General features: G+C 53.2%; 6 protein-coding genes across 6 annotated transcripts; 2 read left to right on the top strand and 4 right to left on the bottom strand.

Annotated features, from left to right (window-relative positions):
* Window positions 1-8060: 8060 nt before the first annotated feature.
* BDP81DRAFT_405961 (uncharacterized protein) lies at window positions 8061-9023 on the top strand. The gene is made up of 2 exons (XM_060588959.1): window positions 8061-8303; window positions 8377-9023. The coding sequence occupies exon 2, from the start codon at window positions 8542-8544 to the stop codon at window positions 8875-8877; it is 336 nt and encodes a 111-aa protein (XP_060445581.1). The 5' UTR covers window positions 8061-8303; window positions 8377-8541; the 3' UTR covers window positions 8878-9023.
* Window positions 9024-9396: 373 nt separating this feature from the next.
* Window positions 9397-10344, bottom strand: BDP81DRAFT_216620 (uncharacterized protein). Its single transcript, XM_060582726.1, has 2 exons — window positions 9540-10344; window positions 9397-9488 (listed from the first exon to the last, which is right to left on the bottom strand). Exons 1-2 carry the CDS (start codon window positions 10066-10068, stop codon window positions 9454-9456), a joined length of 564 nt encoding a protein of 187 aa, XP_060445580.1. The 5' UTR covers window positions 10069-10344; the 3' UTR covers window positions 9397-9453.
* Window positions 10345-14826: 4482 nt separating this feature from the next.
* Window positions 14827-15454, bottom strand: BDP81DRAFT_216585 (uncharacterized protein). The gene has a single exon (XM_060582725.1). The coding sequence runs from the start codon at window positions 15369-15371 to the stop codon at window positions 14868-14870; it is 504 nt and encodes a 167-aa protein (XP_060445579.1). The 5' UTR covers window positions 15372-15454; the 3' UTR covers window positions 14827-14867.
* Window positions 15455-15537: 83 nt separating this feature from the next.
* On the bottom strand, window positions 15538-17616 carry BDP81DRAFT_460606 (uncharacterized protein; the record flags this gene model as incomplete). Its single annotated transcript, XM_060593674.1, has 1 exon — window positions 15538-17616. One exon carries the CDS (start codon window positions 17614-17616, stop codon window positions 15538-15540), a length of 2079 nt encoding a protein of 692 aa, XP_060445578.1.
* A 1431-nt stretch (window positions 17617-19047) lies between these two features.
* BDP81DRAFT_216567 (uncharacterized protein) lies at window positions 19048-19701 on the bottom strand. The gene has a single exon (XM_060582724.1). It carries the CDS (start codon window positions 19601-19603, stop codon window positions 19142-19144), a length of 462 nt encoding a protein of 153 aa, XP_060445577.1. The 5' UTR covers window positions 19604-19701; the 3' UTR covers window positions 19048-19141.
* A 4871-nt stretch (window positions 19702-24572) lies between these two features.
* BDP81DRAFT_216550 (uncharacterized protein) lies at window positions 24573-26259 on the top strand. Its single transcript, XM_060582723.1, has one exon. It carries the CDS (start codon window positions 24738-24740, stop codon window positions 26136-26138), a length of 1401 nt encoding a protein of 466 aa, XP_060445576.1. The 5' UTR covers window positions 24573-24737; the 3' UTR covers window positions 26139-26259.
* The last annotated feature ends 106 nt before the right edge of the window (window positions 26260-26365 follow it).

Here is a 26365-nt window from a genome sequence, read left to right as displayed (position 1 = left end):
ACTCCCTCCCGCGACGAGGCGCCGTTGACGAGGTAGCTTTGGTAGCTTCAGAGCCAGCTCAAGGCGAGGCAATCGAGGATGGAGGGGCCGATGCAGAGTAGAGCAAGCTATCAGGTGTTGCAGGACACCACTACGAATACGTTGTAGAGGAAAAAAGCACAACAACAAGATAAATCACGCCTTTGCTGCCCCCCTCCCCCCTCTGGTGTTGTCCCTCGTTCTCTCTTCGTGGGTGTGTGGTGTACAGATAGCCCCTCACCACCAAAAATGCGATTGGAAAAAGACGAGAGAAACTCCACACCTCTTTTGTTGTCGTGGCAGTCAGCCGAGCGGTACGGCTTGCCTCACCGACTTTTGACGTGCATTTCGGATCTGCTTTATTCGCGCTGCGAACCCCCACTCGTCTCCCCCCCTTTGGGCTGTATCGTTGCAGCATGTTCTGCATACAGATGCAGACTGCCTAATTCGAGTTCCTCATGGGTGTGCGCGTGTATAGTTTCCCTGCTGTCGATTGCTTCTTCGGAGCTTGAAACGGTCCAAAAACTGGGTTCTGTTCAGTTCCCCATGCGCTAATCATTTTAATAAATGTTTGTGTTATTCATGGGTAGTTAACATTATGTTATTTTTCTCGATATTTTTCGGTCTCATTTTTTTTTTTTTCCACAATTGGGGTTCGACAGACGTCAAAACGGAGTCAATTGTGGTTTCAACTATGAGATGGAGATTCCTCATCCCGTAATGATAGACCACCCTGACGGGGAAACAGAGGACACCCCAGGTTGGGGGGGGGGGGGGGGGGGGACATGACGTTATCGTCTACCCCGGATCCGACATCTGGACTCCAGTCCGGACCCCCAGAACCACACGTCAATCAATTTCCGCGTGAATCTCGTGCACCTTACGATGTTTGCCATTTTCTTGTTTTTTCTTCCAATAAACTCAAGGGGTTTGACTCGTTCGTCTATTCCAGGCCATCCCATCGGCAACCGTTGAGGTCTGGAACTGGGACGCAGGACCCCATCGACAAGGCTGACTTTGGAAGTTGACGAAATCGTGGAGCTCGGGTGACCAATTTTCCCCAGATTTGATCTGAGTTCTTTTTGTCTTGAACCCCGTGGTCCCTTAAAAGTTCTCCACCCCAAGAAGACGTCAGTGACGTTCGCCCAGGTCAATTTCGTTCCAAAGAAACGGGAATCCGTGTCAGGTTCCCTGACTTCGATCACCATATCTGACTGGGTACAGTGCTCTCATCGACCAAGTCAGATCCCACAGATCCCATGATCTGATATTTTCCTGCTATCCACAGTCCATTTTTCGACTGATTTTCCGTTGGGGTGTGATCATTTCGGGAATGGGAGTTGCTGAGGATCTATCCCAATGCTGGCGCGACAACAAACCTGTCATCGCCGATGGGGTAAAGGCTTGATGTCATACAACCCCATCACTATTGGAGCGTCTACCCGTCTCTCTACCAACACCCTCCTCGGGACAAAAAAGTCCAAGACATGGATTTTGTACGGCAGACGGGGGGCTCCCGTTACGCGTTGCCGGCCGGGCCCTATGCCTCTTCCCCCTTGTTCCGACGCAGTTAATGGGTTTCTCACAACGCTCTTCACACCTCCTAGCATGCGCTTCGATGATGGTGCACATCTGTCATGACCTGGCGTATTCCTAAAAACCTTTTGGAAATAACGACTCAGGATTGATGGTACCATCTGGTACTTTGTCAGGATACTTCTAGCCATCTTGTAACGGTACACCGCGGCTATTGCTTGGACGGATGACTATTTCGAAAAGAAACGCCCCCCCCGACGGGCTTCTCTCCGTCCTTGGTTTTGACCCTTCATGACAGCTACCCCGATGACTAGCTATCCAACCACCCCCAAACGCCAAAACATCAAAGGTAGTGATTGAGTGTGGCCAGATGCTAGGGAAGTCCGAAGCGCAGAGCACTGACCGACCGTCACCGAGCCGTGTGTCCAAGGCGTCGGGGAAGAAGGACATACCATTATTTTACTGATCCCAAGTTTGCAGTTCGGCGCAGTGTAACAACCAAAGCTGCAGGGTCCTCCTGTTCCAGCTCCAATAGAGCTCAGCCAAGCCAAACGGCTCCCAAAGTCCATTACACAATTTCACGACTTCGGTGCGATGAGAGTACAACGAATCTGCTCAGGATTGAATAGTGCCCAGCTACAAACATCGCGGCCGCATTCGAACGCTTCTCTGACTTTGAATGCCTTGGTGTTGGTGGTTCAAAGACTAAACAAACGCGCTCCTCTCATTCGTCGTCATGATCTTCATTGTTCGCGACAATGCCCGCCGCATCGCCTTTCCCAACCGTTGGCCCTAAAGCGGTCTTTTTTCCCGCTTGTCAACACTACCCTGCCGTCAGACAGAAGACAGTAATCAAAAGAGAAAAAAATCCGAGTAGGCTGCCGATGGCGTCATTCTATCTCTCTTTCCCAACCCTCTCCATTTCCATTTAACCCAAATGGTTACCAAAAGTGATAGACTTGAGATGAGATCTTCGATGATTTCTTTCAGACTTTCCACCGTCGGTCCTTTCACGGCACCATCTCGTGGAAAAAACGAATGTATTCGAGCGACCACACACCCAATCCGGGGCCACCACACCTTGCTCGGTAGACCTCGGGGTTCTCTCCCCTTCGTGGTGTAGCGCATTCCCGAAGCTTTCGGACCCGGCCTCGCCAAGGGGGAGCCATCAATATCCTTCTCACCTTCCTTTACGCCAATCGTCACCTCCCACCACCACACCTACTAGTTACTCGTTTTATTGCTTTTTTTATTATTTATTTTATTCTTTCATTCTTACTGACTGACCCATGCCGTCTGCGCTTTTCCATCTCCAACCTCCAACACCCCGCCGGACACCTAGTCCCCCCGCCGGTCACCTAGTCCCCCCCGCCGGAGAGTAGACCACGCCCCCCCCCCCCCCCCCCCCCCCCCTCCCTCCTCAACCAACCAAGGCCACCCTACCGACACGCTCCCTCCAATTCACCGGCTTCCCTTCCCCGGCCTCTCGTCCGGCCCCTCTTCGTAGCTTTCCGGGACTCATTGCCTGGAACGGAAGGCCTCCCCACCCACCTTCTAGAACAATTCCATCACCAGATCGTTGCACACCAACACGTGCTGGGCGGCAACCCAAAACTTGCGCTTGCTACCAATTAGTGTACACATCTCCGATGGCTAGCAAGCAGATTGCGGTTGCTTGCGAGGGACCATGTACGTATACGTAGTTGCGGCCCCAAGACTACCGCAGTCAAGAGAGGCCAAGCTTTCAAGCGGGCTATCATCCCGAATGCAGGAAGCGTAAGCTCTTGATGGGGAAAAGTCCTTTTCGGAACGATGCTTAAACTTTCACGATCCTTGGCTGGCGTCAGCTCTTCATCCTCGACTCGACGTAGGCTCGCCGTTCGAAACCGGTTGTCTTCTTAGGAATTCCAGTAGTCTGGCAGCTGGCTGGGAGAGGTCGTATCCGCGCGCGAACCTGTCATTTATCCTCCCAGACCCTCGGGTTCAATTTACCCATGGCTTTCTCCGGGCCCCCGGGGAAAGTTGACACCAGTCGGCGATTACCTGGCCATCTACGACACAGTAATTAGCCTTGCGAATCCCGCAGCGTTGGCCAACCATGTAAACGAACCGACGAATAGAAGCCTGTTAGAAGGGCTCAGTTGTCTCACTTTCAAGACGCACCAAGTCACGCCGACCCCTGAAGCCGTACACCATCATCACTCAGAAGATGTTGGCCAGCGTGGGCGCGGGCGCGCGCGCGCGCGCGCAACCTTCATTGCTTTTTGCTCAGTAATACGGAATTTCCGTCGGCGTTTGAGCGACACATCAACGAAACGACAGTGCAAGGAAAAACATCAAACGCTTCGCAGTTGCAGACACAGTCCCCTTTTGCGCCGCATGTGGGAGCGTCAAGGGGAACATGTGAAAAAGCACTGGCCAGCGGATATGTAAAAGGACGCGAGAGAAAGTGAAATACCTACGCAACACAAGGGCCATCGGTCAAGTCTCGTTATTCGGTGACTATGGCGTTCATCCAATCCTGTGCGGGTCAATTGAACAATGGCCTGAATTTGGCTCGCGAAACCCCAAGCAATGACACCCCATTTCCACACGCCTACTTCCTGGGGTGAAGGGGGAGGGGGGAGAATGAGATTCATGACTTGAGGCATCGTTTCATTGCAGCGGGGGAAGTAAGCGTGAACTCTGTTATTTGCCTGCTTTTCTCACGAGTATCCATCCTGCATCTGAGAGCTTCTCCCCTTGCTAGGGTGAGGGCAGATCAGGGACGGGACATATCATCCCAAGAAACGCGAACCACGTCATCGGCGTTTACTTGTGCCTTGAGAGATGGTGGTGTGAAGACGGGGGAATAACAATTCGGAGGAAACCTACTCTAGAGAGGTGTGTAGGTAAGTATTCGAGGAAAAAGCAAACTTGCGAGTCGCTTTTCAATTATCTTCGAATCAGAAATGGGTTCAAAATCTCACGACAGGCAAGATCAAAACTTGGATGGAAGCTTGAAATGTGTGATGGCCCATGAGACGTAAACGAAGGAAGATGGAGGGAGGGTGGCCCCCCATGTTCCACGCCGGTAGAGTGCTTCTCCGCGAGATCCACGTGTCAAGCTTCCCTTCCGTCGTCTAGGTAGTTCAACTCAGCTCGTCAAAATACCTTTCCGCCGAAACGCTCTCACCGAGGATGAGAGGGACACCAGCGCCGCCGTCGTCATCCGGTCATTTGTCCTCCGTTACCCCGGGACAGCGTTCCCCGGACGTTAATTATTCTGGTGACCCTGCAGCGGAATGCCGGGGTTCACTGGCGTCGCAAACTGCCGTTCGAGTCAGAAGATCTAGACCGTTGGGATCTACCGGCTATTGCAACTTATCCGTTCTCACTTGGCAGTACAAATGCAGGTCCCGTGTGCACACGGTTAGTGACGACAAGACAAGGAAACGCGGTTGACTCTTTGGGGCTTGACGTTGGACACGTCTGCAACCATGCCACGTTATTCATCGATATTCCGAAAGAGCGACCGTTTGGTTTTCCGAGCTACTCCAACCCGTCAATTCCGTTCTCTAGCTTCGTCCCTCAACAATGCGCGGATCGGATATCCATCTCGTATTCTGCCGATATTCAATTGTCTTGGACGACTTAGCTTCAAGCGAAGAGTGAAGCTGCTAACATGAACCCTGTCCCGTCACACCGAGAAGGCCACCCCCATCTCGGGACTTTCAGCGTTCGGGCTGAACCCTCAGCCTGATGTTGCTTATTACCCCAGAATTTTTTTAATTTTTTTTCAACGCCCCCGACATCCGAGACAAATGAAACCATCTTCTTCGGCAGTGAGGCGCAGCAGTAAGGAGCGGCAATGAGATGTCTCCAGCGTCAAGTGCTAGACGTGCTGTCAGACTAGTGATGGTCTGCCATTGCTAACTTGATGCGGCATAGAGATCGCTTGAAGAAACAGAGTCTCTACGATCCCCCGTTTGGAGGTTCAAAGATCCAAGTAGTGCACCTGTTCCTGGTTCGTTCGGGTGTTTTTGGTATGGGGTGCTCAACTGAGTTTTGGCAGTGATCACGCGAGCGCTCTTTGCTTGCCACTGATTTCGGCTGGAATCCAAAAGCATGGCCACTGCTGGGATGGTATTGCTGAGGTGAGAGATATCGGATGGAGGGTTGTGGCCAAGATGCTGACGACTGAAAAAAGACTTCCTTGGGTGCAGCCATTGCAGGCATGATATCGACTTCGCAACATCTCCCAGCACATATGGGATTGAGAACTTATGGCGTGAGCGACCACTGATGAGAAGCTTGTAGATTTGCTTGATGCCCGAAGAACGATTCGAAAATTAGCAGCATCTGAGATGCACCGTAAGCCTCCGTGTGGCAGATGCCGTTTCTCTTTCCTGACTGTGGAGCAGGGCTCCGGGACAAGTCCGGATCGCCGGTACCCACCCGGCATGTCGTCCGCAACTTCTTCCGGGTTCCACGGCATGGTGTATGAGAACAGACTGAAGCCTCACCACAGATAAATCCGACATTGGCACACGGTATATGGATATTGTCCTCCTGTTGTCTCGAGGTTGATAGGCAATGAGATGTCAAGCGGGAACCGTTACTCATCGCAAAGACTTGTGCGCTGTACATAATTGATTTTGTTCCTGGGCATTGCACTTGCGGCTTGACTGGTATTCTGATACGAAAATACCCAAAGTCGAATCTTGGACAGTTTCACTGCGAATCTTCCATTCTGTATCAAACTTGTCGAAGCCAATGTAAGTGACTCTGGCCCAGTTGTCGGCCATCTTCGCTGCCTTGCATAATCTAAAGAAGAACCAAAACGGCGGGAAGGCGCCCTCGTCTCTTTGTAAGCCGAACACGTCTTTCTGATATTTGACGTATAAATCTAGTTCCCATCGGTGAAGCAGTCACGCAAACTGAACGCGTCCTCTTGCCCAGTTCGACACACTGGTACATTGAGCTGAACTTTGGACAGTCGAGATGTGTGATAGACGTATGTTACTTCCCACTCACGGCGTCGCGCCTATCATGGTGGAGCTGACTCCTTACACGCTCTTCATGGTATTACTCCGTATTGTACTCCGTATACCATTCCCCGTAAGCCGAATTAGAAGGTCCTACATTCCAGTTGAAGCTTCATGGATTACTCAGACCTCGATCATTTGATCCTGCGGCAATATGCGTACAAATTACCGAGAGGCCACCAAACCTCGAAGTTCGCGGCCGAACCAATTTCGTAGGCGGCTCATGTGGTCTCTCCCGCAATGCCGGCGACGCCGGCAGCTCCTTAAGCGAGGCAGGGCAGGCTGGGCCCGGTGAGCAGGTGACTGAGCTCGGGACCCAGGCCTGGCCATCGCCGAAAGCTTGGGCCTGGTGCCAAAAGCTACGTCTCCGGCCGAACCAGCTATCGCCGATGCCGTTTGCTACAGCCTATAGCCCGAGGTGTTCCGGAGATCAAGATTGAGTTGCCCGGCTAAGATGCTGTTTGCAATGGGGACAACCTCTACCAAATTTCAATCACGACATCCAAGATGTGAGCAACATGGCAGATGGTCCATTGAATCGAGGGCATTGCTTAGCTTCCCCCTCGTGAGAAAGTCACAGCTCCCAGCCAGCAATGCCGAAGCCACCTCGAAGCGATATGCACCTCGGCACCTGACGCGGACAAGCTCTAATGCGCGGTGCCAGCTGCCAGCGCCCAGGCCGCCGATCCATGGTGCCCTCGTGACGGTCAACGCCCAGGCAGGCAGTCAAGGGCAAGGGGCAGGGGAGACGAGCCAGAGGCATGGCTTCAGAAGTTCAGTCTGGGGGAGAGGGGGGTGGGTGGGGGTGAGAAGTGAGTAGCCGCGAAACCTACAACCCTGAAGTGAGCCACGCGACATGTGCTAATCAGGCCTTTGACAATCCTGCTAAACGTTGACCCGTCGTGAAGTGTCCGCAGGTAGGTTACACCGTTACAGGCTTACCCGTACTCCGTACAGCATGTCTTCCAACCGTGCCAGCGCGTGCTTTCGGGACATCGATAGGGCGACATTCCTGGCGAACATGTCACGCCACAAAATAGCAGGCCATTTGCCAATGCTGCGTCGCGCTCGTCGATGAAGCAGTGTCTAGAGATCTTTCTCTCTCTAGTTCCTCAAAGTCCCAATGTCACTTCGCAATCGCAGTCGGCTCCGCGCCGTGTCTTACTCTTAGTCTCTTTCCCCCCCCCCCCCCCCATAACCGATGGCAATATCCGACATTGAAAGACATGAAACCTCCCCTCTTTCCATCCCATGTTGGAAATCTAGGGGGCGGACAGCCTCGCCATACAGAGTTTACAGGCCTCGTCACTTGACCGGTTCCCTTTCGCCGAAAACGATCTTTGGCCCGTCCACCTATCCAGTCTTCTCTCCCTCCATGGGGGAAGACAGAAGAGCCAAGGATGGTGAGTCTGGGGGAAGGGAAGATGGGGGAAAGAAAGAGAGAGAGGGAACACGCTGCTACGCTGCTCCAGGCTCCAGGCGTCAAGTCTTCGCCCGACCGGCTGGCGCAGGTCGATGCGGCGCTCGACCACAGAGAAAACGGCGCCCTAGGGGTATGGATGGACGGAATCATGGACGGCAGCGACGTCTGGTGTGTTGAACGCCTGAGTAGTAGTAGGAGAGAGTGGCGTGGACGCAGCAGCAACGCTTTGATGGCCGCGGAACCCTTCTCTGTCAAAGCAGAACGTCGCTGGGCCTCCGGATGACAATCCGAACTGGTGTGTGTGTCTCTCTCTCTCTCTCTGCCCGTGGGCGGATTCTCGCAGCCTTTCCGACCACTTACCAGAGTCATAAGGGTGTATTCCAGGCGGTCCAGCACTACACTCGTCGCCACGTCTGTTTGGTTTTCAGTCTGATCTCTCTGATCTCGGGGCCCCGGGGAACGGCGGGTCGACTTCCAGGTCCCGCCCCTTTTTGACCATTTTCCGCATATCTGTACGGATTGTGACCTTGCGTTTGGATGTACGTATTCGACGCTTTACATTTTATTTATTTTTCTTTTCTTTTCCTCTCCTCGAATTGTTGTATCTTCGTCCGTTTTCATGTTCGCCCTCCGTTATCTTGGCATCGATGCCGGCAACGTCACTCTCCAAAGTTATGGTTTCCGTTCCCCTGGCAGAATTCCGGTAGTTCGGTTCACAAACTCAGCCAAGTCGCGCCGCAGGGTGACACAACATTCTTCTCCCTCCATATGCGCGCTTGTGGTGGAATCCCGCCATTTGCTGCAGATAATACCGATGCCTTTATTGTCATCACATCGAGGATTCAAATCCACGATGCTTTCAGTGACTCCTAATCAAGTACCGCGAAACTGAGCAACAAGCAAAAAAACGGATAACAGACGGAAGAGCTGCGAGTCAAGAAACGGTCCGTCCTCACGGCCGTGCGAGCAACGGAAATCAGAATAATATTAATATTTAATAAAACAAAAATACATTGGAGGTTTTCTCCAAATTCAAAAATATTCCAACTGCGCTTCCAGAACACCGCGCACGTCCTCTCTCATTTCAACAAGGGGTCGGCCTGTCACAGAAACAAACCTCTTCCCTCCTCCTCCTCCCCCCCCCCCCCCCCATCCTCCTTGTTTGACGGCCCCAGCATCGTGGTAGCGACCACCCGGGTACGGAACCGCGTCCCGGAGCCAGGCTCATCCCAGTTTTTCATTGCGAGCCAGCTCCATGACTCGCAGATTGCCGGTCGACCAAAGACTTGCACTTCGAGAGCCCCCCTCGTGAACCAGATAATGACGGAACCTTGATCTCCCATTGGGGAAGTCAGTACCGGCCGGCCCTTCTTTTGTAACCTCTATTGAACTACATGTACGTAAAGGTATCGTCGTTGTAGGTTGCAAATGGTCTTTTGGTGGTTGCGCTCAGATGGGAAGAAGGCATACCTTACGATACAGGGCTACAATCTATGAGTCGGCCGGAAGTTTGGAACGACCCTAGAAGAACCTACCCATCTGTCTCCGTCCATTGCCACACGATGACGGGCTCGCTACGAGTGAGGCGATTTTGATTGCAGGTAGCCCATGGCCTAGAGTAGAGCAGGTCTGGAAGGCATATCGAAGGAACGTGCACCGACGACGCACTGAAGATTTGAAGACCACGAACATGACTCTCTCCCCTCGCGTCTTACACTCAAAAAAACTTCGGGGGCCAGAAGACTTGCGCGGCCCGCTGTGGTCGCCCAGGGAAGGGGGTGCCAGATTTTGGGACGATCGGAGGGGGCCTTTATGGAGTATGGAGACGGGCTTGGGCTTTTTACTCAAACCGTGGCTATTGCGTAAGGCCTCACCGAGATTCGAGACATGGGGCCTTTTTTTTTTTCTTCTTTTTTTTTTTCTCACTCTGAAGTTCACGATGTTTTCGACTCGATGAACTATGGGGTGGGGGAGATTCGCAGAGTTTTTGGTTCGCATACGGATGGATACCCTACTGATAGTGGAGTTTTCAAGTTGGATGACAGGTCGAAATAGCACGAACATGTCGGATCCGTACCTTGCATGGAAGTTACGGCGTTATGACGGCAAAATTAGGCACCTTCCGAGACCTCCGTATGTCGCGTGGGTTCATGTTTCTTTCGGAGCCTCTCCGATACCACGGGGGTTGACTGACCACACGCGGCTCTCGAATTTGTCACCAACGCACCACCATGGAAAATTCTTCGAGTCGGGCGGCTGCCGCTTCCCGTTCGGAATGTGAGCGTGAACTTGTTAAGTGCGGATAGCTGAATTTGCGTCGGGATTCGGGAGTAGCATGGAGGCTACATCATCAAATTCACGCCACTTCCATGTATCCGTACACCAAAGGCATCAAGACCGCGCTGCCTAGGTATCCTATGGTTCCAAGCAGCCTCGCCTGATGCTACAGGTCGGAGAAAGGGTCGGTAGCACTGCGGCTCCTTTGCGTGCTAGAAAAGGGCCTATGGCACATGGCACATGGCACAACTTGTCTAGGCCCAATGGTTCGCCCCAATCCTAGTGCATTTACGACTATCCGTACAATATGGGGGATGCGCTTGGGGTTGACCGTCCCTGTCACGAGTTTACGAGGTGTGGATGAGGTGAAGAAAGATTTCGGCCGATTTCCCAGCGAGAACGGGGGTTAGTCTGGACTCTGGAGACGAGTATTGTTGGGCAGTCCTTGTTTGACTGACTCCCCATCCTCCAAATAACCTGGTAATCTTTTTCTCGAGCACGAATTGAAGACAGGGGATGCTGTTCGTCGGGCGTCGAAAATGGTAGGGGGAGAGGGGTATAGCCGTTCTTCTTTGCGGAGAGGAAGGGTGATAACGGGTTTGGGTTCTTTGAAAGGGCACATTTGTCAGCCTCAGAAATAAATACAAATGTAATACGGATCCGTACGAGCAAATCGTAAAGCAACCACATGATATTATGGCTGCGACCCTCCCAGGACCGGCAGGCAGTTCTGATCCTTGAACACTTTGCCAAACTTTGGCCAAGCATGGCATGGCAATGGCATGGGCCCCCCCCCCCCCCCCCCCCTCTTCCCCGTATCCGTTGCTGTGGTAGAAGCGAGCTGTCATGCCCATCTTCAGCGGCTCTTGCAAGTTCTTTTGCGGGGTAACTTTACACAGGTGTCGGGTCATAGCCGCCGTCCCGAGGGAATTCGTCGGGTCATTTACTGCTTCGCTTGGGATCTTTCTAGGCTAAAGACTGACGGCTCTTTGGATAATTTCCGGGACGAGAGGGAAGAGTCAAGCTAGTGAATGAGAGTATCCATATGGCTCAGTCAAAAGTATTCAGTTGTTGGGATCCAATGACAGCACCTAGGAAAGCACACCACAAGCAAGACGTCCTACGCAGATTGAGAGGCAGAGCCTCAGCCATCACAAATCATCACGTGTGAAAAAAAAAAATAGAACAAAAACTAGGGAAGCTGGAGCCACCGGTCCAGACCACCCCCTCGCCGCATGAAGCACCTCCTCCTCGTCGAACGCGTACCTGCATGCGCATGACGAAAGTCGCGCGATACAAAAAAAAAGGGTGGAGGGCGGAGGTGGAGGAGGGGAGGGGGGCTCTGCAGTGGAGTCATGTTTTCCGTCGTCCCAAGTTGAGAGCATCACAGGATATACGTAAGACCCGGGGAAATACGGGTTGCTGGTAGCGCATAGAGTTGGGGGAGACATGGAGGGGGGAGGATTCACCAAGTCACCAACAACTTTGCTATCAATCCCAACTTATCCCAGCCGAGAGTTCGTCGATGTATGGCTCGTAGAAAGCTCGCATTAATATATTCGGATGAGAGGCCCGGCTGGGACGAGAGTAAAATCGTGATTTGAATGGAAGACTGAGAGGCAGGGGAGGAACTTTGAACGAGGTCATGGGGATCCCCGAAGAGATGCTCTGTATTCGGGACGGACTTGACCTTATTTTTACTCGTACGGATACGTCTCTTCACTATTATAGAGGTTACAGAGGACCCTGCGGGCTCTGGTCGCTGATTCATGGCACAGGAAGCTTGGGGCAACTTCACATGTCGAAAATCCACAGCTTCCTCTGCTTTCATGTTCCTACTGCACAACTTGCGACGTTGGCTGTTTGTCTGGGAGTCAGGAAAGGCATTTCACATGCAATTGCTTGACACGGACAAGCCAACTTCGATGACGGCATTATTAGGCGATATAACCTTGGGATATTGATGAAGCGGGTTTTGGACGCTCGACTCAAGATGAGAAGTTGTCGGAAGAAAACTCTAGCGACACGGAGCAAGTTTGGGGTGTATGCTTCATATCGCGACATGGCCGGCTTGAGTCGCGTAGATAAAGGGCGTGTGTTCATAGGATAATTGCTGAATATGGGGTATGGGGAAGAAAACCCGGGGCAAATGGTATACGCACAAGGACGAATTCGTAGCACGGTTACACAAGCACGGCAATGACTTGTCGATACCATACGACAGAGGTCAGACAAGCTAACGATAGTGAAAAGCCAACATGTTCAATATGAGACGGACCTTGGAGTCATTTGGATCCTTCACCATAACTGATTACCAATAAGAGAATCAATGACGAGACCATGAAAGAGCCCTCTCAAGTAACGAGACACATGGTCACAGCTGGGTGGCAACCAAGAATCCGGGGAGGCGTATCCGGTCAACGTGACTGAGCCGCACGGCATGGCGGCCAGAACGTCCGTCACCCGCGCCGTCGCATACAACACACCCACGACGTTTTCGACAGTTCGTGCCCCTCAGGAGTGGAAGGGTAGCACCGACGCGGTTCTCGGAGAGGCTGCCGACGCGAGCGGGAGTGCGAACCATCAACCAATCCTACATGCGCCGGAATCCCGGGGCAGCCACCCCGAGGACTTGATGATGCGCCGGGAGAACGTCAGAGCGTCACACCGGCCCTGCATTTTTTTTGGGGGGGGTTGCTGTTTTCCTTGCTACGGCCAAGTGAAGTAGAGAAAGGTCTGTCTCGCGTAGCTTGGGAAAGTATGTGGTGATGATATAAAATTTCATTCGCCATCAGGCGTTCGCGCTATTGTAGCTCCTGTGACCGGTGCCATTTCAACACTAGGGGAAGAACTCCCCGGTGGTAAGGCGGACTAGTTCGTTCAATCTAGGCCTGATTCAAATCTTTCCATTCATCTTGATCTTCGCGGCATGGTGCTAAAGAGTTCCTGCTAACGTGAATCAAATTGGTCATGTAATGAGGATTGCTAGCTAGAGGAAACATGGGAAAAGTTCCCCGGAGAGCTGTTGGAAGCTAAAAGACGAGCTATCAGATCTCTATTGCCTCCGCGGGCGAGCTTCCGAACAGACGGCGCCGACAAAGTCAAAATGCGAGTCCACGAACTGGAACGCCTCACTTCGGGTAGTGATGACGGGCGTTGAGAGCCCATTGCTTCAGGGAGAGACATGCCACACAAAGAGACAGTTTCCGAACCCATATCTGTAGCAAAATTTGCCAGCAATAACACCTCGGGTCAACGGCGAAGAATCGACTCCAGGAGGCTTGTTGACCGAAATGAGGTCACTCGTTATATCCGCCCCATGCTCACCGGTGAGCGGTTGTATCATCACATGTTTGCGGGATGCCAAAGTTCCTTCGTCCCCGGCCCCGTCCAATTCCTTTGACTCACGACGTCCCCGCAGAATCTCACGTCCAGCCGAGCCGTTCCTGTCACGCAAGTTTCCTCCCCCCATACCCAACTTACGCGGCGCGTCCTGCAGTTCTTTCCTCGCCTACAAGGGCACCACCATGGGTGATCACAAGGGGTGCGCACTGCAGAAGGATTCAGGGTATCACATCTGATCTGATCTTTCTCCTCCCCTCCCCCTCGTGAGCGTTGGAAGGGGAGAGGAAGATATGCCCAAGCAGAGAAGCACGGACCCGAACTCCGGAAGCGGCGTTAGCGCGCGGCGTAGATCCAGCGGGTTGGGTTCTCCGGGGAACGTCGTCCCGGTGGCCCCCGGCGAGCCGGTGAACCTTACCCCGGGGAGAATGCGCGACTCTGATTCGTGGGCTTTTTCTTTGAACGATGTGATGGAGGGGGGAGGGCCCACGGGGGGGGGGGGAAAGGGTGTTTTTGACTTTCTGTTTCTTTTCGCATAGTGACTAGGTACGGAAGATGGCTTTTCTCAATCTTCTCTCGTGGTGTCTCTTCACTTTTTTTTGTTCCCGGCGTGAGACATGGGGGGTTTTCAATAGGATGGGGTTTTTTGATGCAAGGTACTCCGTAGAGAAGAGCTAATTTGGCTGGTGCTGATGGGCGGGCGTGGAGACGATGGTGGCGTTGAGATGGTCTTCAAGAGGGTGTATTAGATCGGGAAGATACTTGGGTGAGCTGGGGTAAGAAAATCAAAATATTGTAATATTTTGATAATTCTTCTAGCCAAAGACTTGGGTATTTTATTTTATTTCATATTATTTTGTCAATTTCTTTTCTGACCCTGGTACACCTGAGATATCAGTAATATTCCATTTCCCATCCTCTTCCCCCAGCAAATCCGTCACAAGTCACTCCTCAGCCCCCCCCCCCCCCCCCCCCTCCCCTTGCCCCCTCTCAAACAACTGTGATGGTGGTAAGAAGCGCTTACCTCCCTAACCAACCGCGCCACCATTCACAACTCTCAGCTCCTCCATTCGCTGTGCCATTTTACCCCAATCACAGCTTGGAGATCAACCCTCATGTGACGGATTGGAATAATAATAACGTCCAATCGCGAGGCCGATAAATCGAGAAAATTCCCATCACATCTTTTACCCAGCCACACATACGTACACAAACACACATACTCCCGTCCCCCTTTGCACAACTCAATTGTGCAGAGCGAATGCTATCCGCCCGTGTGCCGCCCGATGGTGTCGGATCGGCGCTTGCGTGGGGTTTCCGAAGGGGCGGGCGGCAGTTAAGATATCATCACCGTTGCGTTTTGTGGTCATGAGGGTGTGCGGGAGCCGCCTTTGATGTCTGATGGGGGTTGTTGGCGTTTGAGGATTTGGGTCTGTTGATGGATTTATCTTCATACTAACGAGGGGTATGAATGACCACGAAGCCAAGTATCTAGAAATCCAAAACATTGAAGGGCGGCTCCAAGTATCGCGAAGTAAACTAGGACTGCACCCAAGTACCTGCCCTTTGTGATGACAACAAAGGAAGGCTGCCATTGAGTAGCGAAGCAGAGTACTTGGGTTACAGGAGCAGACAGATGACTCTAAATGGTAGAGGAAAAAGGCGGAAAAAACAACAACAGGAGCCGACTGGACCGAGGTTCGAATGCCGGAGTCTTGAAGAGTGTAGAGCATCATAACACTAGTCATCACTTCGCGGCTTTCACTCCTCAGTCACCTGGCCCGGTATTTGTTGTTAGAGGAAGGAAGGCACTGGATTTATCTGCCAATACCGTGATGATTATTCAGTGATGGAAAGTGCGTATTCCTCTAAGTGGCTGAATCATCCCATCACCATCACCACGCATCCTCCACCTCAGTCCTTCTTCGCAGCAGCAGCCGCACCACCACCAACCCTCTTAAACTTCCTCGGGTCCTTACGACTCATCAACTTGCGGTCCCGCGTACCCTTCCCGCCCTCCCAGAACCCCTTGCCCTTCCGCCCGATAACACTCCGGCCGCAGAACCCGCACGCCTCGGGCGAATACCGCTGCTCGCGACTACACCACCCGCACACCATCCGGTTCGCCCACTCGTTGACGTGGTTCTCCGCCTCGTCGTGGCAGCGATCGCACGGGTGCACCTTCGCGCAGCACGAGAACCGGAACCAGCGGTAACTCTTGCGGTAGTGCGCGCAAGCGCCGCGGTCCGGGAGCGGGGTGCCCGCGTGGAGGCCGAGTTTCTCGGCCTTCTTGACGGGTCCCGTCGTCGGGGCTGCGAGGCCGCCGGCGGAGATGGCGAGGAACTTGACGGTGGGGATCTTGAATGTGAATTTGCCGTGGCAGGCGCGGCAGACGTTTGTGACGGCGTCGCCGCGGACGGCGACGAGGCCCTGGCTTGCGGTGGAGCACTTTGCGCAGACGGGGATGAAGGTGCTGGGGAGCATGTCGGAGACGGTGCAGCCCGTGAGGTCGACGAAGCCGGCGCGGGTCGAGTTTGCGTGGACGAGCGTCTGGCGGAATTGCGCTGCAAGACCGGCGGCGCATTTGCGACAGGTTGACGTCTGGGCGACCTCGTGCTTGAGGCCGGTGATTTCGTTGATGGTCTTGCAGCGCGAGCATTTGACGCTGAGGTTGAGGATGGAGACCTGGAAGAGCTCGATGCTGTGGAGCTCAATGGTTGGGAAGGAGATGGATGTGCCCCTTTCCGGGGTGAGGCCGGAGGAGAGGCTGGGTGGTTCGGCGTCGATGTCGGCGCCGCCATCGTCCGAGTCGTCTTCTGAGTCGTAGCTGTCTGATGAATCTGTGTTGTCGTCGTCGGCGCCGGAACGGCCCCATTCCGGCGGCCGAGGGATGACTCTGATGTGGCCGCGGTCATCGTCGTCCATGGCCTGTGCCTTTGCCTTGGGATCCTTTTCAGGCTCCTGCGTTGACACGGCCTGTGTAGCAACAGCAGCAGGCTTGGGCGGCACCGCTGCCTGCTTTGCTAAGACGTGCATGTTCTGAGCCAAGTAGTTCAGATGGCTCGTGAGAGTCATCTGCTTCTGTTCCGCTGCCTTGTGTACGTAGAGCTCTTCCAGGGGCTCGGCATCTTGCGATTCACACTCGTTGAGCTGGATACGCAGCGGTTGCAACGGGTATAGCAGCGGCACGATGAGATGGACCGTCTTGACGCCTTGTAATCCGGGAGATAGCTCGGCACGGCGACGAGGCTCGAGAGGGAGCGTGTAGACGATGCCATCCGGGGAACGGCGGTATAAAGACAGGCGTCCCATGCGTGTCTCCAACTGCCGCGTCTCCTGCGCGCGCCGGGCTTTGGCAGCTGCCATCTCCTCTTTGGTGAAGTACTCTTCAGGAGTGTAGTGCCTCACAGGCGGCGCCGGTGCCGGGGACGCTGTCTTGGTGATCTGCGTCGCCGGGCCCGGGATCGCCGCGATGGCGGCGGCTTCGAGGTGGCGGGTATCCTTCACGCCCTCATCCTTGTAGGTGACCAACTTCACGGTAGCCACCTCCTGCTCAGACAAGAATGTTTCCAGGTTCTTGTCCAGGGCGTAGGTGAGGGCGAGAAGCGTAGCGCCTCGTCGTTCCTCGACAAGCCGCTCCCACCCCCGCTCAATGTTGATGCAGAAACCGCGCGGGATATCGCTATTCCGCACGTGCAAGACGGGAGTTGCATCGGGGTAGTCCTCCGGCACGCGGAGGTCGCACTGCAAGTGCTCCAGCTCAAAGGGAAAGTCCGGATCCGAGGGCTTGATGCGGAAGACCAGGGATGTGGTGGTGCCGTCGGCGGCGGCGGATTCGCGGGGCGAGTAGCGCTTGCGCAGCTGCTCGAGCTGGTAGCCGCGGGGATCCTTGGACTGAGCCTCCGGGACGGGTTTGGGGACGACGCGGTCGGTGCGGGGCCTGGGGACGGCCTGCTGATGCGTGTTGCCGCCTTGATTTGTGAGGGAAATCATGTTTGGGCGTGGTTGTGTGGAATGGGAAATGTTGCTCAACGTTGGAAATTGTGGATGAGCTGAACGGGAAGAAATGCAAAAAAAGAACAGGGAGAAAGGATGAGCTGCGGGTGGAGCAGTGCTTGTCTGTCTCTTGATGAGCTACCTTAGCTGGCAAAGGCGAGTTTTGAAGGTTGCTGTCGAAGAGAGGCCGTCTGGAATGATGTGGAGGCGAAGAGGCTGTATTTGACGGTTCTGCTTGAAGTCGGGTGGCGATGATTGACGATGAGGTGGGTTTGGCCCCGGACCGGATGTAGTGGAATCTCCGAGTCGCTTCCTCACCCGCAGGCACGAACTGACAGGGTGCCGAGAGACTTTCAGCGGCGTTGCGTTGCGGTTAGTCGACGTGACTCATAATATGGCACGAACACGTCCACGCTAACAGATCTCGGCGGGAGTGAACGCCAAGCTTGTTAGTGCACGGTCTTGCTTCGGCTGTCAGTCACCAATCACCTGCAGACTAGACGCATCGACGCCGGTCGACTCATCTTCTATAGTAGAAACCAGTCATGAAATGGATATGCACGACTCAAGTTACGGCCGCGGGCGCGCCAGAAGGTTTCCACATCGTAGACAATGCATCTGTTGCGCCTTGTACCTATGTGAAGGTAGGCAAGGCGGCCTGGTTAATGGCATGCCCTCAAGGTCTGGCAACGCCGATAGCTCAAGTCAGGTGTATGCATAGTAGGCTTATTTTTCATGGCAGACACAGATCGATTAGCTTGACTACAGAGCCTTATGAGCTGCAAGTGAAGTAAGAAACCCTTTTGCTTCACTTCTCAGCGATACATCTGCAGGAAATGTCACGCTCGCTAGATGTTATCCTAGCTTGCCTTACAAATCATGTTTTGCAAGTGACTGGGGTTTCTCTAATAGGATTAAAATCTCGTTCTGCTCGAAATAACAAAGCTAGCATGATTGAAGTGGTGTTCGTTAGCGCGAGGAGGAATCAATCACGGTTTTGCCGATACTTTTGACCGCCGAATTCCCCGCCAGCCGGAGCTGAAGTGGATGCAGTTCGGCCCCGGGCGCCGTCCGAAACAACGGAGGGGTGGGCCCAACCAGCACCGGGACACTTACACGGCTCAAACTGCCACAAGAGCATCAAATAATTCTATAGGATGGTCACGCAAAAATATTTTATCAAAGTGTGACATGAATTTCATTGTAGCTGTCTGTCTAGGAAAAAGGGCACTCTACGCAAGTACCGGTTCTGTGTACCCCCATGCAAGTTGCCACGTTTTGAGGTAGGCCGACGAGGCGGTGACGGTCCCATGAGAGTTAGAGGGGCCCCATGAAAGGCGTTGGAAACGGTGGAGGTAAACGAGTGGACCATTTGGATGACATCGGTACAGTGATGCGGTGTAGTCTACTCATTCCCGATTCAGAATTAAAATTATTAAATATTCGAAAAATAAAATCGTCATCGAAGGAGGTGACAAACGGAGAGCCTTGCATCCACCTTGCGCATCGCCGTGTAACAACCTCACTCTCCAAGTCTCAACCAAGCCGGGGGAATCAGGTCCACTTGCACCAATTCAGGTGTCAGTTTCAAGCAATTCTGGGCATCATCGCCAGCGTTCGTCATCAGAATGATCAAAGTATAAACGAACAAAGCCAACAACCGTGGTAAACCTGCTGGCAGAAAAATGACAGCTGCACAGGAGGGATGACACCCTGCATGATAATCAGATATGCGTGGGCTGGCGTGTCTCAACAACGTGATGCCCAGCACAAACACCTCCCGGCCAAGGGTCAGAAGAATGGAGGGGGCGGTAAAGAGAAGAATGTCACCGAAAAAAAGCCACCCGCGGGGAAACCAACGAACGTGCTGCTCAATCGCTGCCCAACAAGACGCAGGAACATTGAGTCCTGCTTCTTGGTATGTCACAGGGGGGAGGGAACTTGGATTTTCGAGGTATTTGGGGGCATTTTGTAACAGTGACATTGGCCCTCTTCTGCGAACGTGACAAACTGTGTCCGGTCCCAAGCCACACCGACAATCCGGCAGCGGGCGCGGCGATTTGCCGCCTCACCTGGCCTCGCATCTTGTCCGCATATGCGGGCACCGAATGACCCCCGGGTATGGGAGTGCCGCTGCTGCTGCTGCTGCTGTCGTAACCCTCGCCAGGAAACGTGGAGGGTTCAGGCATGAGGGGGTATCAGCAGCCCTTCCGTATCACCGCTGCCTTTGGGCGGCAAAGCGATGCATCTAGAATCGGGACGATCGCGGTTGCTGCATTGAATGAGGGGAGGGAAGAGGGGGAATAGTTGCACGTTTGGCTGACATTGCTGGAGGCACGGCAGACGCCACCGTAACCGCATCGCACAACGGTGAAGTTGATCTCGAAAACGTGGGAGGTGTATCCGTACCGTAGACGGGCGTCCAAGAACGGTAGGCTATCGGTCTAGCCGAGGCGAAAGAGAAAATTGGTCCCCAGAGATGCCATCAACCTACCAGCAATTGTGGTGTGAAACACTGCGGTTTGGGCGGGCGTGCATTTCGTATCGATTAAAGAGGCCGAACGCCAGTTGGCCCGGGGAAGTGCGACGGATGCAGCAATGCGGCGGTTGCATATAAGGCGCAGAAGCTTGGTGAGCTTTCAAAGGGACATGAAATAAAAGTAGCGAAACGTTGCGAGGTTGGAGACGGGCGAGTGGACGAGACGCGACCGCTCTCTAAAAGGCGGCACCCGTGATGACGGGACGGGCGGCGTTTGACAGGCTGTCAACGACGTTTTGCGGTTTCTGGCAACTCGGTCAAGAGAGAATCTGATCCTCTGCATCCTGTGTTTGTCAAACCCCCGTGCTCAGTGCTCACCTTGTCCTGGCAGCAGACCGGCGCGGCGGGAAGGCATGGGAGAGGATTCGCCGGGAGATGCAGCGGGTGGTGGTGTAGTGCCCGACCGGAAATGCAGCCCGCCCGCCACCATCATCAATCGTGTTGAGGATTTTGTACCAAACTGCAAGGTATTCAATCAGATGCGGTACGGTACGTACGGGGGCGCCTCGGGAAGGCTGCGTGCGTGGGATGTGACAGCTGTTCCCTCATCTCGATGTCGATGAGATACGACGAAGACGGAGTCGAAGCTTGGGAGGCCAATTTGGGGGGAGCAGAAGCGAAGCCCGGAGGCGGCGCGGCCTGCCTCATCAGCCGATTCATCGAGAAGATGTCAAGGCTTGTTTTCCTTCGGATGGTGGTGGTGAGTTTATCTCTAGGGCCCTTTCTAGGATGACGATTCCGTGAGGTTGCTGCTGGTAAACATGGTAAACAGAGCCGTGGCACTGCGACTGCGACGCTGGGAAGTAAGGGAGAGATGCCAGCGCATCAGGAAGAGGACCTGGTGACCATGGTGTATATGCAAGTCCAAGTCAGCCTCCCGAGCGGTGAGGGGACGGGAGTTGGGAGCCCAGGCCTGGGATTCGTATGGGGGTGTGAAGGAGAACAAGGTGAAAGGTGAAGAAGGGTGGGATGTAGGAACGAAGCGCTGGCGGATTAGCACTCCTTTTGGGGTGAGGCTACGGTGGCGGACCGTCGGCGCTACCATTTTAGCAACTGTGCCTGTAGTTGGTCCCGTCACCGTCATCTGGGGAAAACGGTGGGGCTCAGTTCAAGATGGTGTCAAGAAGTTGTGTGTGTGGGTGTGTGAGTTGGTGACTTGCCATTAACTGAGCTGAAGATAATCAACATCTTTGTTTGATCTTTTATTTTCTGCTTATCTATATTTATTCTAATTTTTTTTTTAATTGTTTAATGTTGTTTTTTCAAGCAGTCCCCGGTCATATGTCTTTGCTTGCATCAACCAGATCTGATGCGCCCATCTCTGATTCCAAGATGTTGGGTAAATGTACGATGCACCTGGTTTGCAGCCCTTACTGCCACTGCCACACTCACTTTCATATTATCTCTTCCATGCCCATCATTGCCCTCCCGGAGCTCAAATGGCATTCTATATACTGCCCATAAGTCGCAGTGAAATATTCGGTCTCTGGATCGTACCAGCAATGGTGAGCTGTGATAAGCTTTGGATATAGGTCAAGTGCCCCGTCAATGGCAGTCTCACTTGTAGTTTGTCTTTCCACATCCAGGGTCTGGTTCGCAAGCGAGACAGTCTCTCCAACATGCCGCTAAGTCTCCATGAATGTCCAGAAAAGAAATTAGATGAGAATTAAAAATTAAGTGAAAGTAAACGGAGCTTTTTGCCCAGTCCGCTCATGGCTACCAGGATGACGGATTGACACTTATTGATGGCACCTCATGCAAGACAGTCCATGTGTTCATCGCGGCTCCAACTGACTGGTTGAAATCCGTATTCGAAGTCACCCCCCAAGGATCCCAAAAGGAGTCTTTGTTGAACGTTTACTCGCAGGATGTGACTCAACATCAAAAAGGTTGCCAAAGGCAAAGAAGTTCAAAAGTCAAATCCGGCAAGTCGAGTCGGGTCGAGTTAGGTTGTGTCTGATTCCAAAGGTAGCTTCTTTGCCCCTCCCCAAGAATCTTACCCCCAAATACAATTTGGCATCCCCAATCGATGACTGTAGCTGATTGATGCCTGGGCTCACAACGAGGGACGGCTCCATTGCATCTTTCGCAACCTCGATTTTGGGACCTTGGAGGATGCACCGCCTCGAGTCGCACTGCACCAGCCCCCCATGCGAAGTAACGGGGGAGTGGCTGATCCCCCGCTCCGTCAGATCCGGGAGGAATTGAGAGTCTGCCAGTGGTCAAAAATACGGGCTGGGTGTGCAATGAGAAGTCCCGGACGTTGCGGTATTGCATCGTTTGGATTTCAGTGAGCGCCTCACATGGAAAGCCAGCCATAGGCGAAAGAGCGCCAGCATGTGTCATCTCATCCCGTGCCTGAGGTGACTAACAGGCCGGCAAGCATGTGCGGCTTTGAACCTTGGGGAGCAAGCACAGCTTTCCGATGTCTCTCGCCGGATCTTAGCTTTGAAAACTATCATTTTATTATTATTATTATTATTATTTTAATAGTATTATTTGAAAACACCGGATGGTAATTAATTGTTATTTTCAGCAAAGGCTAATCGATCCTCTACCCGTGCGGACCTTCGTTTCTACACTTTGAATCCTTCCACACGGGCATTCTTCATCACCACCACCCACACCACCCACACCCAACACACCCCTCCTCTTATAGCTTGTTAGCACTTAGGTTGGCACCTTGTACGCCAGCGCAGCGCTTCCCGGAACCACATGGCCCAACTTCCGCGGGAGCTAACTTTCAAACGCGCCAACCACGCAGAACCCTCTGCTCTGTGCGCTCTCACCTGACTGAAGGACTGACATCACCGCCGACGGTCTACCCGCCATCTGCCAAACGCTCTCCCATTGCTTGCCAACGTCCGAGCCGCCGAGGCATCTTTCTGTCCCCCATCTTCACTGTTGTTTATTCCCCGCCGCCGCGGCTGCTCGGTCTCAGTCTTGAACAGAGAGACAGGTTCGTGGCGCTGAGACAGCCCTCCAACCCGACAGCGCGCGAGACCCAGGCGGCTTTATATTGAGGGTTTGTTTCCCAAATGGGGCACATTCTCTTTCTGACGTAGTCCCTTTGGGAGCACTCCCATCGAAACCAAAGCGTCGGCATCGTACCTGATTGACAAAATCGAGATAGTCGACCGCATGGCAGCGACGATCTCTGTCTTGTTCCTTTCGAACGGTTGGAGCTCCTGACTTGTTCGGGAATGCGGGTTGATGTCACTTCCGACCCGTACCTCCGCTCCGCGGACCGAGCCACGGGTTGCGAATAGCTTCGTGACTTGCCTCGGCGCGCGCTCTCTCTCGGTGAGGGGCCACATTCTGTCCTCGGCAGGAAATCTCGTGATGTATACGTGATATAGAGGTTCATATCGTACTATTGTCTGTCTTCATTCTAGGAGCTGCTTGGGGTGTGTCGATAGCTCGGTGGAGGAAGAGACCCTTTAACGTTGTTGTCTTGTCTTTGTCTCAGTGTTGCCGTGCCAGCGGCGGCATCGACATCAGCGGCTTGCAACTGCACATGTCGAGATGTCGCCAGCTAAGTTGAACAGGCAGCACGTGTTCAAGTGAATAATGGTCCATCTCCTTGACTTCGTGAAGAGCGATCTTGCTCTATTGCGTAGCCTCTTCGAAGGATAGCGGTCGTCAGCGGTCACATTCAACAGACGTCGGTCAATAGACAAACTATGATGGCTGGATCTAGATGTAGTTGCATCCATCGGCAAAGGGCAGCCATCTGGCGAAAGAGATATTTGCCAGATGAGCACGGCGATGGTCATCGAGGAACGACGAGACCCCCTCTATTGTGTGTTCCTTGATGGTAAGGGCAGTGACTCGGAGTGCCCAGAGTCGGTACACGTGACGATAGGTTTTCGGAAATTCCGTACAAGTCTGCCCAAGACGTGATCAAGTGGACTCTTCATCCGGCCAGGTAGCCTATTGAAGGCATCGTGAAGTGGTAAGGGTCGGTGTCTGGGTTTATACGGTGGTGTTTTGAGTACCCGGCAAATCCCGTTGAGCTGGCGGTATACCTGGAGGATACCTTGACTCAGAAAAGACCCGAAGATCTGACCTCGCTTCCTTCCTCTTGCTAGATAATTTTAATATGCGTAAACCAAGGAAAGAAGGGACGATGAAGATGGGGAGGAGCAAACAGTTCTGCTCCTTCCCCGACTGACTCCTTCCTCCGGGCAAGGACACTCGCTCCTGCCCTGTATCGCACCCACTGCCTGGCCCAGGGACGTCACCTAACTACCAGTGGATGTACCTCTTGCGGAGGAAAGAGCCAACCCTCCGTTCTGGTAGCAAGGCATAAGTCTTTCCACAAACTTCCATTGCCTGCTCGAATCTCTCCCCTCTTCTCTCCTCATGCTCTTCTTCTTCACATTACCCCTTTTGATCATCGGGTTACTTCTGGTCAATGGTTTTGACATCCGTTTGGTGTATGTCTTCTTAGATCCATGCTGTTGAAGACCTTTGCAAATTGAGGAAGAAGCAGGTAGGTATGATTCTTCAAACCTTCTCACTCAGCAGAAGACTGACGCCTTCGAAGCACCACATACCACTAGACTAGACTTCCACGATGCAAGACATGGCTGGCGGCTTCATGCCCATCAACGTTCCAAAACGACCTTTGACACCACTTTCATCTGTTGCAATTTCTTCCCCGCTGAAGCGGCTGGCTGTCGACGCCCCTGTAGGACCAAACATCTTCGACCATGGGAACCTACCTACAATGCCATCCGAACCCAGCTTTCTAGCGAATAGCCACATACAGCAGTACTTCCCTGGGGACCTCGTGCAGACCCCGCAGACTCCACCGAGCCCGTCTGGAGACGCTATTGAGATACCCGAGACGCCGCCGACACAAACTTTCTCGCACGTTTCTGTGGTAGAGTCTGAGGCACCAGAGTGTTGGATGAACAAATACGTAAATCTAGACAAAGTAGGAGGCGAGGGGTTTGTACCGGTGAAGGAACTACCCGGTGAATACCACGGTGACGCATCCGAGACTTTGTCTAATGTAGATGAAGATCCCGGTAAGCCGTTTCCTGAGCTTGACGTCGACCGCCTTGCCCAGTCGTCGTCCAGGAGTGAGGAGACTATCGAAGATGACTATGACCTCGAAGGATTTGATGAAGAGGAGTTGATTCAGCTGCTGGAAGGTACGGGAGATAAGCCTCCTTGCCTCGCTCCCTCAAGCGTCATACAGAAGATGGATTGCGATTCGAGATCGGCCTCAAGCTTCGACTCCAAGCTGCAGTTCTCGGAGCCTGATACGAGCACGAGCGCCATTTCTCCCAAGGCTGATCTAGCTGAACCTAATCTTCTAGATGAAGATGTCGACTGGGATCTTGTAACAGAATGCGCAGCAACTGCGGCTGATGCATCTCCGAATCAAAAGTCCGGATCGAGTATTGACAGCAACCCTAAGGAAGCACAGAAAGAGTGCCTGAGTCCAGCACCGTTCGTCAGACCCCCTTTTCCCGACAAGATGAGGGACCGCTCTGTGGTCGTCGGACTCTCTTCGGCGATGATGATGCGCACTTGCTTCAGAATCGGAGAGCTGCTCAATGCCCAAGCTAAATGTAGCCGAGAGAAACAGGACGTCTTCTTTGAGCTTTTCGCGAGGGTGATCTACTCCAACCGGGAGAACGTTGCCAGAGTGCAACATTTGCAGCTACGAGATCTATTCACCGAGCGTCAGCCGTTTTTGAGTGGCGTATTCAAAGGTTGGAAGAGTGGCGGTCCTGTGGATGACCAAAGCAAAGTATTCCTGGGACCCGACGGAAAGAACAAGTTGTGTCGATGTGTTTGCAAGGTGTCGGAAGATAAGAAAGCCGCAATCGGTCGTTCAGCAACCATTCTGTCGATCAGAGAGACGACTTGGGACGAGGTTCAGTGGGCCATGAGAATCGTTGCGAGGGATGCAACGTCGTACGACGACGTCGATACTGAGGTGAAGGAGTCTCTAGTCATCTGAGTGGCGCAATTTGCTGAGATGGAAGGTTTTGGGGAGAGAATTTGCGGAATGTTATGAGACCTTGCTTGATGTCGAAGGAGCTGAGGACACATATCTATAGCTTTGAGTGACCAGGAAGAGAGTTCATGGAAGAAGTCATCTAGAAGACAGGCCGCAAGGTTCACAATGGAAGTTGCTCATATCATACCCTTCCCCGTCAAGGGTCCCTGCTGAGATCGGCTTTCTGA

This window comes from Colletotrichum phormii (genome assembly GCF_030913505.1).
Source record: "Colletotrichum phormii strain CBS 102054 chromosome Unknown BDP81scaffold_9, whole genome shotgun sequence".
Lineage (NCBI taxonomy): Eukaryota > Fungi > Ascomycota > Sordariomycetes > Glomerellales > Glomerellaceae > Colletotrichum > Colletotrichum phormii.
Note: the sequence above shows the minus strand (reverse complement) of the source record. Positions and strands in the feature narration are given on the sequence as shown.